Genomic DNA, 21,723 nt, shown 5'->3' on the forward strand with positions numbered 1-21,723 from the left:
GTAATTAAAACAATGAAATCTAAAGAAAAACTAAAGAACTGCTAACTGAAAGACAAAGAATTATTTGGGTTCTAGAAACACTGAAATCAAAGAGTAAGACTTTATCAGATATATCTCTGCACAGTGCAATGGACAAACTCATTCTGAGTATTCCAGTCTCCTTGGTAGGTTTACCTCTAAAGTGAAGACGACTAAACTATCATAGCTTAAAAGTACCAATAACTTCTAAGAGCACCCAGTTTCTCCTTGGTAATCCCTTGCACAAATAACTTTCTAATTTGGCTTCCCATGGAGGCTTTCCAAAACTACCCACACAAATAATATATAATCTATTTAGCAATTAAAATTCTTATCATGAGAGCTTATTAATATATTAACCAGCTCTAGCCAGTTTGGCTCACTGGATAGAGCATCGACCTGCGGACTAAAGGGTCCCAGGTTTGATTCTGGTCAAAGGCACATGCCCAGATTGCGGGGTCGATCCCCAGTCAGGGGCATACAGGAGGTAGCCAATCAATGACTCTCTCTCATCACTGTTTCTCTCTCTCTCTCCCTCTTCCTTCCTCTCTGAAATTAATAAAAATATATTAAAATATACATATTAAACAGTCAATTAATTTTGATTAACATTCTGAGCTCTGGATTAATTTCAATGTCATATGTATATACATATATAATCTATTAGAGTATTATTAATTTAGTGATTAGAATATTATTTATGCAAAAGTAGGCCTTCAAGTATCTGACTTGTACTTGAAGTGATTAAAATAGAATTATGAGTGCTAATTTTCTCAGTTTCCTATTTTATTTTAAAAAGTGGTTTCTTTTTTCCCTTTATAAAAAGCAATCTGAGGTGACTATATTACTACTTGGTTAACTTTCTATGGTTCAGCGTTTCAGAAAAAAAAAAATAATAATAATTTTAAAAGAAATTTCTTCCACTTTGCACTGGAAATGAGGGTAGAAATTTCAAATATGGCGAGCTTTATTTTGGTTCAGTTTGATTCTAGATCCGCACCAAAAGCAGTTACAATTGCTTTAAGACAGTATTTTAAAGAATGGTATTATTTTCCTTATTAATAAGTATATACAGATGCCAAAAGAAAACAAATGTTAACCAAAAACAGTTACTCACCCAGGTGGTAATGGAGCTTGGGGTACAGGATTTAATGGCCTAGGGCCCGAGCCTCCAGATATAGTAAGAGGAATTATTAATCCAGATGTTGCTCCCTCAGATGTATTTGAATTTGTATTTGTTGGAGGCAGAGAGCCTGTACTAGAGCCATCGCTTTCAGAAGTGGCAGAAGGTGAACCATTAACAGAAGCTATAAAAGATTTGGAAAAAACAGGAAAACAATCTTCTATTTTCAGAAATCAGGATAAATTTTTTAACTTTAGAAAATGAAGAGGTAGATGAAAAATATAAAATTTAATGTATGAATATGTAGGAAAAGATTACTAAAGTAAGTTAAATAATGTGATAAAGCCAATGGTCCCACTAAATAGGCTTATTTACATTTTTTAGGCTGTCTACTCCATGTTCTATTTTAATTATGAAGCACAGATCCTGATTTCCTGATTGCACAGAAAGTAAAAACTCTTAGAATAGATAAGTGTTGGTATTCCATGGTATTATGAAGTTCCTTTAACAATCTTCCAGATCCTTAAAATTGTCTTTCTTATGACACCTTGCAGATTAAAGGTCAATTTTTGATGTTAGCTATAATGGAAGACCTGACTAATAAGCAATACTAGTCTTATAAATAGTTGTTAAGTACATATTACATCTTCAAGAAATACTTATTGACAAAACAATTCCTGAAGGAAGTTACCAATATTATGACAAAGTAGTATATGGTCTTAAAGACTGGGAATATATTGTTAACAACATTATGTACAGAAAAAGGGGGAAGATGTATAATTAAACACAAAGTCATTTAATGAAATAATTTGTGGACAGTTTATTTTTCTAATAATATTTGGTTTAATTATTTTACATTCCCTGTCCATATACTAGCAGAGAGAAATAATAAAAGATTAAAGATTTGTTCTGGCTGGTCAGGAATAAAATGGATATTCTACCTGTAGATGTTTACACTTTTATTACATGAAGTATGTTCATTTATTGTATACGTTTTGCTTTCAAATCTGAATATCATTTAGCATTACTTGCCACTTATTAATTGTCTTTCTCATGGATATAATGAGAATAAGCAACCAGATCTTTGATTCTATGGCATACTAATGTCCACACAGTTACAAACCCTAACAGAAAGATGCAATCTTATCTGTACTGCTTATCTATAATAATGAAAGTGTAATATGCTAATTAGACTGGATGACCTTCTGGACAAAGCCAGGGCTACAAGGGAAGCCCAGGTCCTGGGTACCAGAGGGAAGCCTGTGCCGGCAGCTGGGGGAAGGAAGGCCTACTTTTGCACAAATTTTGTGCATTGGGCCTCTAGTACTTTATAGAATGTGATTTTTATTCTGAATAGAGCTCATGCCTTGTTAACTTCACCCCTGGAGGAAAAACTTAGGGAAAAGGCAAGTCTTAGTTACTTATAGAAAGACTAGAGGCCCAGTGCACGAAATTCGTGCACGGGAGGGGGGTGTCCCTCAGCCCAGCCTGCACCCTCTCTAATCTGGGACCCCTTGGGGGATGTCCGACTGCCAGTTTAGAGAAGAATCAATTCCTGTGGGATAGGGCCTAAACTGGCAGTAGGACATCCCTCTTGCAATCCAGGAACGCTGGCTCCTAACCACTTGCCTGCCTGCCGGCCTGATCCCCCTAACTGCTCTCCCCTGCCAGACTGATCACCCCTTACTGCCTCTGTCTTGGCCCCGCCACCATGGCTTTGTCCGGAAGGACATCCGATCTAATTACCATATTACCCTTTTATTAGTATAGAGCAGGGGTCCTCAAATTACGGCCCGCAGGCCACATGCGGCCCGCCGAGGACATTTATCTGGCCCGCCGGGTGCCGCTGCCTGTCCTGCTTAGCAGCCGACTCATCCGGGGTCCGCAGTGCGCATAGGAATTTGTTCATAGTTTTTTTTTAAACTATAGTCCGGCCCTCCAACGGTCTGAGGGACAGTGAACTGGCCCCCTGTTTAAAAAGTTTGAGGACCCCTGGTATAGATCATTTTTGGCCAAAACCTTTAATATAAAATTACAGCTAGAAAACCAGTCTACAAGGGCCTTTTTACACTTACCTGAGGATCAATTCCCAAATAGAACATTACTTACAATCATAGTATAAGAGCTACATCCCTAGTGTATGGCTGGAATACACACCTGGTCTACGCGGGGTAGGTGGAGGTGGTCGTGAAGGTCTTGGAGGTCTAGAAGGCTTAAAACCGCCGTTTGAGAGTGATGGAGAATTATTCCCATTGACCTTCCTATTTTCACCAGACCCTGCATCCTCAGGGTCATCTGATCCATTTGTGTTCACTCTGGGTAAGAAGCGGGTAAAGGAAAGGGAAGGGGAGAAAACGCTCTTTTAATTTAGCAAAAACTAGCAGACTTAAGAGTTTTAGAAGTTTGTGAAAAGCTTTCTAATTTCTGGCTAGCTTTATCAAATACATAAACAGCCTTTGGGTAGGGTCTTACATATAACCCTGAGAGCCCATTCAGAAATAGAATGAGGAGCCAGGGCACAGAAAAACTTGGTTATTAGGTACGCTAGTGCAGATTTTTCTCTGGCCAAGTAGTTACTACCCCTTAATATCCTACACTTCTTTTGAGATTAGAAGATGGTTCTTTGTCACAGGAGTTACTCTGTGAAGGCAGATCTCCATTAGGTAAAACACAACAGCTTTATAAACTTTGATTTTCCTAAAAATCTTAATGAGTCATCTTTTTAAAACTTTTTATTATGAAATTTTATTCATCACAAAAGTAAATAGAGTGCTGGCTCGTGTGGCTCAGGTGATTAGGTGTGGTCCTGTTTACCAAAAGGTTGCTGGGTTGTGGGCTGGATCCCCGGTGAGGGATTGATGCTACTCTCTCACATCCATATTTATCTCCCTCCCTCCCCCTTCCTTCCTCTCTAAAAATCAATAAAAATATATTTTTAAAGGTAAATAGACAAGTACAACAAAATCATCTCCTTTCCTAACTTTATCTCCTATTGTTGGTTTCCAAAAAAACCAATAAACACTTTAAAGTCTGTTAAGTCAGTTAAAACAACCCAGGCATTCAATAATTGCAGGCTCTACCAGGCGTCCTCAAACTGCGGCCCGTCGAGGACATTTATCCGGCCTGCTGGGTGCCGCTGCCTGTCCTGCTTAGCAGCCGACTCGTCTCGGGCCCGCAGTGCGCATAGGAATTTGTTCATAGGTGTTTTTTTTAAACTATAGTCCGGCCCTTCAATGGTCTGAGGGACAGTGAACTGGCCCCCTGTTTAAAAAGTTTGAGGACCCCTGCTCTAGACTGAAGGCAGATAAGCACATGAAAGCACTGAATCTAAGCTAAGAGCAAACATTGGTTCAAATCTCTGCCCTTCCTAATGAAGGCCCGGGAGATATTATAGCCAGTGGTGACCTTCATATGTAAACAACCCTTACATTTTAGCTTTCCTAGAAAATAAATTTAACATCCTAGTGATGGCCCTGGGATTGGAACTCCTTGCCTTTGAAAAAAATGCCAATATATTAACTTTCTACAAGCTGAAGGCAATATTAGCAATTTGGGTATCCCTGGCCTACACCAGAGAACTGCAGTCAGATAAGCTAAGAGTCCTGAATCTTTCATAAATATTTCCTTTCTTACCTTGAGCCCTGAATTTTTTGACAGTCATTTATTCTTGTATCAATCTGAACTTGAAGTTTTGACTAAAATTAATATCTTTTTCTGCATTTTTAATAAACAATAAGTAAAATCTTACCTTGTTTCCTCCTTGGGCCTGGAACCATCATCATTCTGTGAAGCACCTTTAACATCAATAAAATTTAGAGAGAAGAATGAGTTTCAAAGTGGTGTTCATATTTTTCCTAAATATGGTATGTAAGCAAAGCCGGTTATTAAATCTTTCTAGTAAAGAACATACTAGAATTTAAATTCCAACATGACATTTAAGAAGGAAAATGTGATAAATGTTATTAAGATTGAAATAAAAGTTTTACCAAAATTTTGCGCACATGCAGATTACGTATGAGAAATATTAATTAACCTAGGTATATCACTCCTGGGCTACTTCTGCCTTTCTTAAAATATATGTTTGCTTAATTCAAATATAAATCTAATTATTTTTAGCCATTTTAGTATTCCAAATATCTTACCAAAAAAGTGCTGATCACCAGCAGAATGATTAATAAAATAGGTTCTGAAAACAGAAAAACCAGTAACATATCTCTCATGCTGGGACCTGGAAAACAGCTTCAAGAGTAGAAAAGGCACAAATGGGTGGGTGTTAAAGTAACCAAAAATGAATGCCACAATGTTCACACTTTCTTCAAATTTTATTCATGTGAACTATCTCTAGGATTCAGTAAGGGCCTGTATACTATCTATCTATATAAAAGCCTAAGAAACCATCGCAACCGAATGGACAACCGAACAGGCTGCGTGGGGGCAACTAGGCCGGCAGGGGGATTAGTGAGGGGCGACCAAACAACTGAGCAGCAGGCTGCATGGGGCAACCAGGCCGGCAGGGGGTTAGTGAGGGGCGACCAAATGACTGAACAAGCAGGCTGCATGGGGCCACCAAACGACTAAGCAGCAGGCTGTGTGGGGCGACCAGGCCGGCAGGGGAAGGGGTCAGTGAGGGGCGACCAAACAACCGAGCAATAAGCTGTGTGGGGCAACCAGGCTGGCAGAGGGGTCAGTGAGGGGTGACCAAACGACCGAGCAACAGGCTGCATGGGGTGACCAGGCTGGCAGGGGGGCCAGTGAGGGGCAACGAAACGACTGAGCAGTAGGCTACAAGGGGCGACCAGACCAGCAGGGGGGGAAGTTGGGGGCGACTAGGCCGGCAGGCGGGGGGGCAATGAGGGGCAACCAGGCTGGCAGAGGGGGGCAGTGAGAGATGACCAGGCTGGTGGTGGGGGGCAGTTGGGGGCAACCAAGCCGGCAGGGGGGGGGGCAGTTGGGGACGACCAGGCTGGCAGAAGGGGCAGTTGGGGGTGACCAGGCCAGCAGGGGGAGCAGTTAGGGGCGATCAGGCAGGCAGACAGGTGAGCAGTTAGGAGCCAGTGGTCCTGGATTGTGAGAGGGATGTCCGACTGCCGGTGTAGGCCTGATCCTAAACCGACAGTCGGACATCCCCCGAGGGGTTCCGGATTGGAGAGGGTGCAGGCTGGGCTGAGGGTCCCCCCACATGTACGAATTTCGTGTACCAGGCCTCTAGTAAAGTATAAAACATTAGAAGAAGGCTACTAGAGGTAGGCATACTGCCACAAAAACAGAGAAGAAAAAACTATAAAATGAAGAAACAAGAACTCAAGTTTAACAGTCAGGTCCATTTAGTTAAAGAACAATAGCCCCTTATGAATATGGGCATAATTTCAAACAGTGAAATAATCACTGTATTATTCCAAAGCATAATTAGTAGATTAACTCCTTATAAGATGCTGAGTCACCACTATACTACACAGCTAAGTTGGCAAGCATCTCATCTGGTCTACAAATATTACATTAAAAAAAAAAAATCTTTATTGTTGAAAGTATTACATATGTCCCCCAAATATTACATTTTTAAAAAATGGTAGACATTAATAGATAAAATGTGGTATATCTATGCAATGGAAAACTATTCAGTAATAAAAAGGAATGAACTACTGAAACATGCTGTCGTGGATTAACCTAAAAAACATGCTAAGTGAAAAAACTTGACACAAAAGAACACATATTGTATGATTTCACTTATATAACATATACATATCTAGAGAAGACAAAATTTTAAAGACAAACTAGATTAGTGGTTGCCTGAGCCTGGAGGTAAGAACTGGATTTCCTATAAATAGGCTAGGCAGGGGTCCTCAAACTTTTTAAACAGGGGGCCAGTTCACTGTCCCTCAGACCATTGGAGGGCCGGACTATAGTTTTAAAAAAAAAACTATGAACAAATTCCTATGCGCACTGCGGGCCCGGGACAAGTCGTCTGCTATGCAGGACAAGCAGCGGCACCCGGCAGGCCGGATAAACGTCCTGGGCGGGCCGCATGTGGCCCGCGGGCCGTAGTTTGAGGACCCCTGGGCTAGAGGGAGGGATCTTACCAGGAGATGAAAATGTCCTAAACCCAATTTACAGTACTGGTTGGATTACTCAAATCAATTACTAAAAACCATTAAATTGTATAGTTGAAATGGGTGAATTTTATGAAATATAAAATATATATCAATAAAGCTGTTAAAATAGTTTTTAAAATATGATACAATGATATGATTTTGTTTTATAAGAGTTATTCTTATATGGAATACATTCCCTTAAAATAGCTGATAAATGAAACACAAATAAAATCAGAAAACCAAAATATCCAGCATAAGTTACTAAAATAGGTCAATTAGTATCCTACTTTTCTCAAAAATTAAGAAAACCATTTGGAACAAACCATTTAAATCTACCAGTAACTACTACTTCTAAACTATCTCATTTATTATAGTAAAGCACAGATTGAAGGGACTATGTAGGATATCTTATGAGTATACATAGAAATGTTCAAATGAAAGTCAAATTTTTAAAATATCATTACAGCAAAGTTTCTCTCTGTAAAACAATTAGTTGGTACTCAGGCCCAATTGAGATCTGGTAATTTCAAATAATATTTGGTAGAGCAAAAAATTTAGGCTAGTTTCTTAAAATATATTATGCTGGTAAAAAACATTATAGATATACTAGAGGCCCGATGCATGAAAATTCATGCACTGGAGGGGGGAGTCCCTCAGCCCGTCCTGCCCCCTCTCACAGTCCAGGAGCCCTCAGGCGCAGGAGGCGACCCAGCGATCAGGGGAAGACCACGTCCCAACACACCTCTGCTGCTGCCACTGCCGGCAGCGCAAGCCTCAGCCGGCCCTGGTTACCTGAGCCTTGGGCGGCCCTGGGCGGCTGGGCAGCTGAGGGGACTGGGGGACTCCGGAGGCAGGCGTGCAGAGCGGCCGGGCCCTCCTGGGGGTTGTCCCAACCTAGCCGCACGCCTGCTGCCCTGGCGGGGCTGAGGGGACTGGGCGCTGCCATCTTGTGGCTGTGGGCGCTGCCATCTTTGAGGGCGGGGCAGTCAATTAGCATATTCCCGCCTTATTGGCTGTGGGCACCACTGTCTTTGAGGACGGGGCAGTCATTTAGCATATTCCCTCCTTTATTGGCTGTGGGCACTGCCATCTTTGTGATGGTGTGAAGGTCAATTAGCATATTCCCTCTTTATTAGATAGCATTTATACATGAAAATGGCTATTGAGCCTAAAATTAATGCAAGAAAGTCTAATGCAAGAAAGAATAAAATCAAAATGTAATGGAACATACACAATAAGAACCAAAGGTCACATATGCCCAAAAATATTCCCAAATTCATTTTGGGATACATCTCCAGAGATATACACTCCACTACCAATCTCTGAAGAACTAAAAGTAGAACTAAAAATAGATGAATAGGAAGTTCTTATAGATATTAACAACTGCCCACACTCAATTTGTTGAGTTAATTTATATCTGAGAACTATAGCAGTAAGTCTACCAACTAGCAATAAAGGCTTCTTCCCAGAAACTTACAAAAGCAGAATAACTCTGAACTTAACTACAGGAAAACACCAGGGCAAATTATGTGGTTACTTTCTAAATCAGCGAAATAAGGAAGAGCATCAAGTGTCTCTCTCAAGTCTTGCTCTTACTCTCGTGCTTTCTCCCCTGCCTCCTGTCCCCTCCCCATGTCCCTCCCTCCCTTCCACTGTTTCTAAAAATCAATGGGAAAAATATCCTCAGGTGAGGTTTAATAGAGAGAGAGAGACAAACATCGATGTGAGAGAAACACATGGATTGATTGCCTCCTGCACACGCCCCGACTCGGCCAGGAATCAAACCAGCAACCCTCAGGTGTGTGGGCCAATGCTCTAACCATTGGACAATGCTGGCCAGTGCATAAAGCTCTCTGGTTTTTAAATAAAGCTTGAAATAAAGTGGAAAGAACAAATAAACATGCTGAGTAAATTTTGTTTCATTTGAAAAAGGTTTACATATATAAGTGCCATTTAAAAAAAATATAACCAACAAAAAGAATGAACCAAAAATTCATTAAGTACCAAAAGAGATAATGCTGAATCATCAGGAAAATCTAACATTCACAGTATATCCAAATATACGACAAGCTATATTATTTGACTACTTTTCATATCCAAATTCAGACAATGATTCTTTTTATTAACATTACTTAATTAATAAAAAATATCAAAGTCTACAAGAACAGATTTCATTATAAGAACCACCTATGGTCAGCTGGCATGGCTCAGTGGCTGAGTGTCAACCTATGAACCAGGAGATCACGGTAAGATTCCTGGTCAGAGCATATGTGGGTTCTGGGTTCAATACTCAGTGTGGGGTGTGCAGAAGGCAGCTAATCAATGACTCTCTCTCGCCGTTGATGTTTCTAACTCCCTCTTCCTTTCTCTCTGAAATAAATAGTTTTTTAAAAAGCACCATCTATGTATTGTTCCACAAAGACTTCTGACTGAATATGCTCAGGAGGAATAATTTATAAAATTAGAAAAATATTGGAATACCAAAGTTATGCCCCATTCCACCCCAAGTTCTAATCCAACCAAACAATGCCATGGTGCTAAAAACTCAATTTTAGTGCTAAACTCTAATTTTCATTTCTGACCTGTAAATTACAGAAATGGAACTAGTCAAAGAAAAATACAAGTTTAGTTCCCACCACACATACCTGTGGGCTAAACTAGGCTTTGTTTGTGTGCTCACAACTAACTCATGATTTAATTTAAAGTTGCTAAGTTTTAAGTGTGTTATTGGAAAGAAAATGATATATAATGCTTTACAACGTTATGAGTTAAATGAGTATACATGTAAATACACCAACATTGAGCCTATAATATGATAAGCATTCAAAAAAAAAGTAGCTATTATGGCTGGCAACTCCAATCCTAAAATCCACTATGACTTCCCAGTTAAAAACTCTTTACTTCAAGAAATCATGTTAAATTCTGCCAATTATTTTCCTACTTGAGTGGTAAGTTGATGACATAGAAATATGAACTTCTGTAGATAACAAAGTCATAAATATAAATAAGCAGCTTAGATTCTACTCTGAAATATGAAGACTAAATGCTTTACTTTTGTTAATTATGAAATATTTGGCATTAATAATAGTTTCTAATTTGTAGGGAATAAACAGGAAGCTATAAAAACTGAGGGTTAGAGCAGTTTAGCAATGTAATTTAATTATTTATATTATCTTCTGGAACTCCCATTTATAGAAAAATGAACTATTATAGAATACTCATGAATAGCTGTCAATTAAAATGAACATATCAATTCTGAAGCAATATGACCATTTCGGAAATTTCTCTTCACCCTCATTAACCCCAAAGAAACCAATATCAGGACTACCTGTAAGGTCCTGCTATTAAAAAAGATCATGAGTTAAAAAAGTAGGAAGTCTTCCAAAGTAGAAAGAGAAGAATAGCACCTCACAACTATAAAATGTTTCATAATGCAGTTTCTAAGTAAACAAAAAGAACTTTGTCAGACTAATCAAGGAAAGTTTGAATCTGTTCTTCGTGCTGCAGCCTCTAAAAATCAGATTCAGCCCGGCTGGCGTGCTCAGTCGTTGAGCATCGACCTATGAACCAGGTCAGGGTTCGATTCCCAGTCAGGGCACATGCCTGGGTTGTGGGCTCAATCCCCAGAAGAGGGCATGCAGGAGGCAGCTAATCAATCATTCTCTCATTATTGATGTTCCTATCTCTCTCTCTCTGAAATCAATAAAAATACTTTTTTAAAAAGAAACTATCTTTCTAAAAAAAAAAGCAATTTCACTTAGTACATGGAAATATCTAAAGAGAATCCACTGAGAAGTAGTTTTATTAAGCATGCTAACTCTGCAGGCACAACTTGGGTGCTATCAAACTTTCAATTTATAGGTCATGTTTACTCCCTTTAACAAACACTAGTATCATAAACTGTAAGATATACCAGCATTCATATAATGAATTGGTTTTGTCATTATTATAACACAAAGGCATCCTATCTAATAAAAGGGTAATATGCAAATTGACCATCACTCCAACACACAATATGGCTGCCCCCATGTGGTAAAAGATGGCTGCCCCCGCCGAAACCGGTTTGGCTCAGTGGATAGAGCGTCAGCCTGCGGACTGAAGGGTCCCGGGTTCGATTCCGGTCAAGGGCATGTACCTGGGTTGCGGGCACATCCCCAGTAGGGGGTGTGCAGGAGGCAGCTGATCGATGTTTCTCTCTCATCGATGTTTCTAACTCTCTATCCCTCTCCCTTCCTCTCTGTAAAAAATCAATAAAATATATTTAAAAAAAAAAAAAAAAAAAGATGGCTGCCCCCATGTGGACACAAGATGGCCACCACAAGATGGCCGGCAGGGGAAGGCAGTTGTGGGCAATCAGGCCAGTAGGAGAGGGCAGTTGGGAGGGACCATCCCTGAAAGGGAGAGCAGTTGGGGGCAATCAGGCCTGCAGGGGAGGATAGTTAGGGGTGACCAGGCCTGCAGGGGAGGCCAGTTGGGAGGGACCAGGCCTGCAAGGGAGGGCAGTTGGGGGCAATCAGGTCTGCAGGGGAGGACAGTTAGGGGTGACCAGGCCTTCAGGGGAGGGCAGTTGGGGGTGACCAGGCCTGCAGGGGAGGGCAGTTGCAAGTGACCAGGACTGCAGGGGAGGATAGTTAAGGGTAACCAGGCCAGCAGGGGAGGGCAGTTAGACGTCGATCAGGCTGTCAGGGAAGTGGTTAGGGGGTGATCAGGTTGGCAGGCAGAATCGGTTAGGGGCAATCAGGCAGGCAGGCAGGCAAGCGGTTGGGAGCCAGCAGTCTTGGATTGTGAGAGGGATGTCCAACTGCCCATTTAGGCCCAATCCCACCAGGCATCGGGCATCCATTGAGGGGTCCCAGATTGGAGACGGTGCAGGCTGGGCTGAGGGACAACCCCCACCCCCGTGCATGTATTCTGTGCACCGGGCCTCTAGTCTCCACATAAAAGAGAGGTGGCAAATGAATTTCAGCTTGTATTGGCTGTCTGGTATAGTACTAAGAAAGATTTCGAGTCAAATTTAAATTCAAACACAGAATGCTACAGACAATAAACTATGTCTGCTATATGCCGCCTTAACAGCTATCATTGGCCTAGAGAATAAATATTTTATAAATCAATTTATTACCCATAGGGCCAACTGTGGTTCAACTTTTATATGGCTAGCCTTTCAACTTACAGAAAGACAGCTAATTCATGCAAACAATGCCCTAAAAGGAAAATGTTTTCAATTGTCAATGTCTCTTTTTAAAAAGAAAATAATAGTGAAGCTTGTGTTGCTCAGTGGATTGTCCCATGTACCATACAGGTCGCTGGTTTGATTCCTGGGCAGGGCATATGCCTGGGTTGCAGGCTTGATCCACAGTAGGGGGCCTGCAGGAGGCAGACAATCTATCATCAATGTTTCTCTATCATCAATGTTTCTATCTTCTCTCCCTCTCCCTTTCTCTTTCTAAAACAATCAATAAAAACATACTAAAAAAAATCCTCAAAATAAAGGAAACAATGTCTTAAATGTGAAAAGAATAGTAAAAATTACATGCAGCACACTAGACTGGCTAATGTAAGAAGAATCATTAAACACCCTATACAAAAAGCGATTACTTACTTTCTGCACATGTAGCTTCACCATTGGTAACAACTTCAGATTCTAATTGCAGCCCATCAAGACAAACTGACAAGTCTCCTATTGTCTCTGTTGGTTCTTTGTCACCTACAAGCTGTAAAGTCACAACTACTTTCTCAACTAGAAGAGAATAAATTACAGAACAAATGGTCATTTTTTTTTTTCTTTAAGTCATCTTAACTTAAAAACCTAATGTCAGAAAAAAACTCTACATATTGGTAATTTTTCCCTTTAAGTCATCTTAACTGTTAAAAACAATGTGAAAAATGTCACATATGTGTATATAAATTGTTTTAATATTCTTCCCTCAGGGTTTCAGATCTTATGACATCAAAACATTTTAAAAATAGAATAAAATTTGCTAACACTTAATAACATAAAATGCTAACTAGCTCAATGATCACATTTACTATATACATGCCATCCTTGCATAAAATGAGCCAGCAGGGTCCTAGGTTCAATTCCGGTCAGGGCACAGGCCCGGGGTTGCAGACTAGAATCCTAGGAGCAGGTGTGCAGGAGGCAGCTGATCAATGATTCTCTTATCATTGATGTTTCTCTCTCTCTCCCTCTCCTTTCCTCTCTGAGATAAATAAAAACATATTTAAAAAAAATAAAAAATGAAATGAGCCAGCAAGACAACCAAGAAAATTCAGCAACATATGTCTGATTTATATTGACTGGCAACATATCACTTAAGAATGGACTGCCCTGGCTGGTGTTGCTCAGTTGGTTGGGTGTCATCCCATATACCAAAAGGTTGCTGATTTAATAATTCCTGGTCAGGGCACACGCCCAGGTTTCGAACTCTATTGCAGGAGTCAGCCAATAGATGTTCTGCTCTCACATCAATGTTTTCCCTTTCCCTGTCCCTCTTCTCTAAAAATCAAATAAAAAAAATATTTTAAAAAAAGAATGGATAGCCGAAACCGGTTTGGCTCAGTGGATAGAGCGTCGGCCTGCGGACTGAAGAGTCCCAGGTTCGATTCCGGTCAAGGGCATGTACCTTGGTTGCGGGCACATCCCCAGTGGGGGGTGTGCAAGAGGCAGCTGATCGATGTTTCTCTCTCATCGATGTTTCTAGCTCTCTATCCCTCTTCCTTCCTCTCTGTAAAATATCAATAAAATATATATTAAAAAAAAAAAAAAAAAAAAGAATGGATTATATCTCACCCTGAACCAGTATGACTCGGTTGGAGTGTCCCATAAACCAAAAGGTGGCAGGTTCAATGCCTGGTCAAGGCACATAATCAAGGTTGCGGGTTCATACCTGGTGGATGGGGACAAGTGCATGAGGCAACCTATCAATGTTTCCCTCTCACATCTCTCTGTCTCTCTCCCTTCCTCTCTCTAAAATCAATTAAAAAATATATATATATATCATATATGTATGATATATATATAATATATATAGATATATATATATATACACACAGTTACTTAAAAAATGGATTGTATCTCATAAGTTCTAAACGAGAAATAAAATTTTTAGAAGTATGTTTTAGATAGTCAAGGGGTAGAAAATATCGATGTTATAAAATAATATATTAAAACAAACATGTTTCAAGTTTTTATATATGTATATTTAACATAGATATATACTTACATACACACAGATTGGAACAAAAGTAGGTTTACAGTTGTGAGTACATGAAACTCTTTATTCTTATTTATTATTTCCCATAAAACAACTATAAACCTACTTTTGCCCCATCCTATATAAATAAAAACAACCATCTAAAATGAGGAAATTTTGTCCAGTGAGTGTGGCTCAGTGATTGCGCATCAACCTATGAACCAGAAGGCCACGGTTCGATTCCCAGTCAGAGCACATGCCCAGGTTTCAGCTCAATCCCCAGTATAGGGCATTCAGGAGGCAACCAATTAATGATTCTCTCTCATCATTGATGTTTCTATCTTCTCTCTTTCCCTCCCTCTCTGAAGTCAATAAAAATATATTTAAAAAATAAAATAAATGAGGAAGTTTTTAAAATGAGCATTTGGAAAAGGAAATCTATCAAAATATTAACATTTGGCTGTGACCGGTTTGGCTCAGTGGGTAGAGCATTGGCCTGCAGACTGAAGGGTCCTGGATTCAATTCCAGTCAAGGGCATGTACCTTGGTTGTGGGCACATCCCCAGTGGGGGGGTGTGCAGGAGGCAGCTAATCGATGTTTCTTTCTCATCGATGTTTCTAACTCTCTATTCCTCTCCCTTCCTCTCTTTAAAAAATCAATAAAATATATATTAAAAAAAAAATAACTTACTTAAAAAAAAAATTAACATTTGTCTCTCTGACATGGGATTTTTTTTCATTCATCTCTGCTTTGTATTTTATAGTTTTCCATAATTGAGTATGCAGTACTTTAATATATATCTATTAAATAAGTGAATATTTATTTAAGACATTGAATACAAAAGGGATGGCCAAACCAAGGTTACTCAGAATGCTTTAAATAGTTCAAGATTCTTCTCCCTGTTAATAATTAAAAATAGTGAACATAATCATTCTGGATGTTTGGCATATGAATTTCCTGTAGAAAAAAGAAACTGAGCATAATTTCTATTATTTTTACATACATACGTTTCATATTGTTTGACTTTAATGTTTCATAGATATCTAGTGCAGCAGTTCCCAACAAAACATCAGATTTCAGTGTCTGGTGACTCCACACGCGAAAATGTAATTTACTCATAGGGGTGACGATACTAAAAATGGAGAAAGGTGAAAAAAACTTTTTCATTAAATATCACAATGGGATGCTACATAAATTACAATTAAGTTTTAATGTCTACAATCTTACTATGTCCCTCACAGTTTACTGTATAAGTAATATTGCTTATATTCTATAACCTTATGAAAAACACCTGGATGTAACATGCTTGCATGATCATTTTCCCTTGTAAAAGAACTATAGTGGCAACTTCATCCATGCATCAACAAAAGTGAAACTGCTCATCATGCTATAAAATTTAGAAAACTAGTCTTACTTTAGTAGTATGAAAAAGTGAACTTATAAACTAAATCCTTATTTTATGTCAAGTAGTGTGTTCAGCTTGAGATTACTTCATTTAATCTTCAAAGCAACCCTATGAGATGGGATTTAGCATGTTCATCTTCAGATATAGAAACTCCTATTTAGAAGGTTAAGCACATTGCCCAACATCATACAGCCAGGCAGTGGCAGACTGTAATCTGAACAAAGCCTATCATTAAAATATATATTAAAAAGTTCCTCAGTCTGCTACATAATGATTTCAGAATTATGATACCTCCCATTTCACACTGCTGAAGACAAATTGTCCAGGACAACTGTCAAATATATAGACTCACTCATGCCATGCTAAATGCCAATAATGAATGCTATCTGTAATGGTAATTTCCAAAGCAAACTTTGGGAAATATGTATTTGTAATAAATTATATTCAAACTATTTGAGTCATCAATTAGAAAAATACTATACACTATAAAATCTACCATAGTCCTATGGTTCAAAGCTAGGAAGACAAAATCTTGAAAGCTTTTAATTTTTCTATACCTCATTCTCTCTAAATTGTGATCAAATTTGGGGGGACAAATAAACACTCTCCTCCTTAGAAGTCCACCTATGCCTATAACACCATCATTATATTTCTACCATCATTTTAATAGTAGTAGGTATTTAAAGTAAACTAAAATATTTTCACTTAATACTGCCTCTCTTTTTTGGTTGTGGTGGGGGTGGTGCTGGTAGTGGTAGTGGTGTGTGTGTAGGGGTGTAATATAATGTATTCATTCTCTTAAAAATTCTCAAATGTTACTTTCAGGAGAACATATAGTATATACAGGGTGCTCCCAAAAGGTGTATACACCCTTTACAGCTGATAGCTCAATTGATGTTTCTTTCTTTTCAGATTTAACCCATTGGCATTAATAATTATTCAAAGTGTGTATACATTTTGGGGGGACATGCTGCAATAAGAAAACATTTCTCTATTAGTTATCTGGGAAATAATAATGGAGATGGAATAGAAGAAGAGATAAATTTAATTACTTTAATCTGAGAGGACAAAGTATACTGTCAAAGATGGTCCTATCTAAATTATTTCAATTCAACTCTAGAAAAGTCTGAAAAGTCTGCTAGCATAATAAAAGCTGTGTTAAAATAACAGGCCAATCTGCTGCAAATTAAAAATTCAGGAGAACATGAGCTATGTGTTCCTCTAAATATCTGGGCTAAATAACAGTACTACCATATGGTACTACTTCAAGAGTTTATTTTTTCTTAAAATTTTAAGCACTGAGGAGTTCATGTCATTATCAGCTTAAGAGTCTCAAAGTATGTATGTGGTGAGCACAGATAGCAGTTGGTAGAAAGTTGATGAGCATTCAGTCTATTATTCATTATAGAGGTTGTGACATTTTATAGATTTCATTTGATTTTTGTGAAAATTTTACTCATATACTGTTTAATTTAGATTCAATCTCTAATGAGCCACTAATTAAAAACGAAATCTAAGAAACATTAATATTGAAATGAATACAAATGACGATCATTAGAATAGTTCTGTAAATAGGCCTCAAAATGATCTTCAATAAATTCGTGAATTTCACTCACTTGCTCAAAATTATCATAAAGTACATTAAGATGCCTCAGATCTTCAAAAATCTACATTAAAGAATAATATAGATAACAATAAAGATTAAAATAAAAAGAATAGGTATATTCAATTTGTTGAATTTACTAGAATAAATACTATCCACATAAGCATGTATCATGTGAAGAAAAGAGCTTTTAGTTTCAAATGTCTCATCTGACCATTTAGAAAAACTTTTTTTAAAGTCACTGGTTTATTTCTCTAAGGGGAAATAAATACAAAAAAATCCAAATGTTAGGTAATGAAAGCAATTTGTGTATTATTAGATACTAGAAGCCCGGTACATGAAATTTGTGCACTCGGGAGGGTCCCTTGGCCCGGCCTGCGCCCTCTCAGACATCCTTAGCGCTGCTGCGGAGGCAGGAGGGTCCCGCCACTGCCGCTGTACTCACCAACAGTCAGTTCGGCTTCTGGCTGAGCGGCGCTCCCTCTGTGGGAGTGCACTGACCACCCGGGGGCAGCTCCTGCATTGAGCGTCTGGCCCCTGGTGGTCAGTGTGCATCACAGCGACCGGTTGTTCCGCCCTTCAGTCAATTTGCTTATTAGTCTTTTATTATTTAGGATTATTATATAGGATGTGACAACTAGTTACATTTAAACTATATTTTTATATACATTTGGTCCCCAAACCAAGTATTTTAAAATCCATTTGTTGAGCCGGCTGGTGTGGTTCAGTGGTTGAATGTCAACCCATGAACCAGGATGTCACAGTTCAATTTCCAGTCAGGTCAAATGCCTAGTTATGGGCTTGATCCCCAGTAGGGGGAGGGCAGGAGGCAGCCAATCAATGAGTCTCTCTCATCATTGATGTTCCTCTCTCTTTCTCTCCCTTCCTATCTCTGAAATCAATGAAAACATTTTTTAATCCATTTGTTGATAAATCATGCTTATTCTTTCATTTTAGTAAAGAAAATCCTATATAATAAAAGCCTAATATGCAAATTGTCCCTTCAACTGAAAGTTTGACCAGGAGACGGAGCTGGCTGGCCAACTGCCTGCGGCCCCTCCCCCCAGCCAGCCTCCTGCATCCCAGCCCGGCCCCACCCATGTACAAATTCATGCACCGGGCCTCTAGTTTAACCTATAATTTCCTTCAGTGAGTGCTCAAAACCAACATTTGAGGCTTTGTCAATAGTGTTGAAATTGAGCTACATCCTACATCTATGAATTAATACTGGAGAGAACACTAATATATAAACATATGCACATGGATATATATTGTAACAGTGTCTAACAGCACAACATTAGAAACCAACTGATCAATAGAGAACTAGTAAAATAAGTGATAGTCCATTCAGACTTAGGAATATTATGTAGCTATATAAGGGAGGTTAGACCTGTATGTACTCAGCTAAAAAGATAACTATGTTATGTGAACTAGGTATAAAAACAAAGTTGTAAAAGAAAACATATAGTATACTTTTTTTAAAGGAAGAAAATCCCGGTGTAGGTCCTATGTGAGCATCATAATAAAACAAAACTATCTTTTAAAATTAAATTAAAAAATAAAGTGAGCTACTCATAGCCCTCTATTTCAAACTCTAAGTTAAGAGCTGCTAAGAATGGCCCATGACCATGGGTTCCCCCAGCTGTTATTCAGGGGCAATAGCGATAGTATCATCAATTAAACTGGAGAAAGTAAAGAAAAGGAGAGACTAGAAAAACAGAAATATCTAAAGAGAAACAAAAAGGGATCTAAAGGAAGGAGTTCCAGTTTGGGGGAAAAAAAAAAAGATGAGAGAGAAGAAAGAAGCAAAGAAAACAAGTGAGACCTTTTTAAAGCTGCATTTCTGCTCAGCTACTAAACAAAATATACTATAGAAAATACTTTCAAACCTACACTGTAAGGGGTTGCTTCCATTTGGGACTGTTTGTATTGTTACATTTTTCTGTCTTCTTTGACTGTCCATCTACTGTAACTTCCACATAAGGACTTGGTCCAAACCAATTCTTTTTATTTTCTTTAAGTTTTGCTGAAATGACTAAAAGAAAAGAAAAAATATTTCAATATTTGAGTTGATAGTTCATCTTCAAATCACTTTAATTTCATAAAGGTTATTTAAGCATTATTACTTTTACTCAGAGGAGCAGGTTTACTCTAAAATATTTACTCATTTTATTCACTCATGAATATTTTCTCCCATCCTAGTAAATTAATATAGGACTTCCCCACACCATCCACCCAAACTCCCATCAGTATCACTGGTATAGTAGCCCACTATCATTATCAATCATCCCAGAACTCTGAGGTCAATTAAATAGTACACTGACAGCCCCGCCAGTGTCACTCAGTGGTTGAGCATCAACCTATAAACCAGAAGGTCATATTCCTGGGTTTCTGCTCGGGGGCATGCAGGAGGCAGCAGATCATTGATTCTCTCCTCATCATTGATGTTTCTATCTCTCTCTCCCTGTTCCTTCTCTCTGAAATAAAAAAATAATAATAATAAAAAAAAATTTAAAGCAAAAACTTTACCCCCAAAAAAAGTATACTGATAAACTTGGACAACAAATACTTAAATGTCTACCATGTGTCAGATATTGCTCTAAACTGTGGATAGAGCAGTTTAAAATAGAAAAGACATTGGCTCTCAAGAAAATTAGATCCTAGTTACAGAAAAGTCTTTGTGACGAAAAACAAACTAATGTGGCAGAATGACTTGATAGTAAGGAAGACTTCTGAGGAAGTACTTTTACAAAGCATCTAAATGGCAAGGAGCTAGTCATGTGAAGACTGGAGTTGTAAACAGACAGAACTTGGCATATCCAAAGAAAAGTACAGCAAGTGGGAAGAATGGTAAATGAAATCGCGTTAGGGTGTTAAGCCAAGGAATTTGGATTTTATTTAAGCATGCTGAAAAGCCACTGGAAGAACAGTTATAAACTAAGATTACTTTTAGCATCTCATAGATCTCATATTATATTAGCAAGAGCTTCTTACATTGTGCATCTTAAGATACTGACTCCTTAGCCTTAACCCTTGAGTTTAGTCTCTTTTGCCATAAGTAGCCTTGTCTAAGCCCCTTGGACGGTACAACAAATATATTCCAATCTAGCAGAGCACCCTATGGTTTCCACAAGTAACAACTCATTGCTTCCCTATAAATGAGGTGATCATAGCCAAGGAAATACTCTACTCCCTGGATATCTACTCTAGCAGATAAGTTTAGAGCAGCGGTCACCAACTGGTGGTCTGCAGACCACTGGTGGTCCATAAGGTCCGAAAGGTTGGCGACCACTGGTTTAGAGAATGCCATTGCCCATCAAGGTGAAGGGACCATTTGTAGATGCTAGAGAAGTTTGTATAGCAGCTACCCAAGAAGCTCAATGTACAGTCCAAATCAGAGAGTCTGGGCATCCTAGCAGGCATTAGTTCCAGATGGCAGCCCTGAATCTCTTGACTTCACACAGATCAAATAATTCTGTGTTTTTGTGTTTCTGTGCCTTTTCGGTAGCATTCAAACTAGCCATAGATTTACTATTCTAATGATGCATGCACATTCTATAAAGTAGAGCTTCATCATTATTTTGAAATGCTTGTTATAATAAAGTTCAATCTAACTTGAAATCAATATGCATTACCAAAAAAAAAAAAAAAAGGCCCAGCCGCAGTGGCTCAATGGTTAAGCATTGACCTATGACCCAAGAGGTCACGGTTCGATTCCCAGTCCGGACACATGCCCAGGTTGTGGGCTATCCGATCCCCAGTATGGGGCGGGGGCGGGTAGGAGGCAGCCGATCAATGATTCTCTCTCATCATTGATGTTTCTATCTCTCTTCCTCTCCCTTCCTCTCTGAAACAATTAAAAAAATATTTTTTTAAAAAAGAAAGAAAAGCTGCAAGAGATAATGCTAGAAAAGTAGGCAATAAGGAGCCACTGAGGACATTTAAGTAAAAGAGTACTATTCAACAAATTTACTGGGTGCCCGTAACACATCAGGTATTATTGTGGGCACTGAGGAAAGAGATGATCAGATTAACACTCAAACATCATTCTTCTGCTGTGGGAAAAATAAGTTAAAGGGAGAGAAAAGTAGGGGATAAGAGACTGAGAAGCTAATAAAGTCATCTTAATCAAGAAATTGACAGTGGTCACCCTGGCCAGTTTGCTCAGTGGTTACAGTGTTGACCTTCAGACCCAAGGGTCTGGATTCAATTCCACCTTGGTTACAGGTTCCCCAGCCCTAGTCGGGTGAGTGCAGGAGGCAGCCAATTGATGTTTCTCTCACATAGA

At 38.9% G+C, this 21,723-nt stretch overlaps 1 protein-coding gene across 2 annotated transcripts in view; it reads right to left on the reverse strand.

Annotated features, from left to right (window-relative positions):
* The window catches only part of ITCH (itchy E3 ubiquitin protein ligase), a 137,648-nt gene that overhangs the window by 65,153 nt on the left and 50,772 nt on the right, over window positions 1–21,723 (reverse strand). For both annotated transcript variants that reach the window (XM_080685028.1, XM_080685027.1), the window contains exons 4-9: window positions 19,329–19,470; window positions 15,435–15,559; window positions 12,833–12,970; window positions 4,890–4,935; window positions 3,299–3,456; window positions 1,136–1,325 (exon numbers count right to left, since the gene is read on the reverse strand). In XM_080685028.1, coding sequence (XP_080541154.1) covers window positions 1,136–1,325; window positions 3,299–3,456; window positions 4,890–4,935; window positions 12,833–12,970; window positions 15,435–15,559; window positions 19,329–19,470 — 799 coding nt within the window. The remainder of the gene's footprint in view (window positions 1–1,135; window positions 1,326–3,298; window positions 3,457–4,889; window positions 4,936–12,832; window positions 12,971–15,434; window positions 15,560–19,328; window positions 19,471–21,723) is intronic.

The sequence above is a fragment of the Plecotus auritus genome, assembly GCF_963455305.1.
Source record: "Plecotus auritus genome assembly, chromosome: 8".
NCBI lineage: Eukaryota > Metazoa > Chordata > Mammalia > Chiroptera > Vespertilionidae > Plecotus > Plecotus auritus.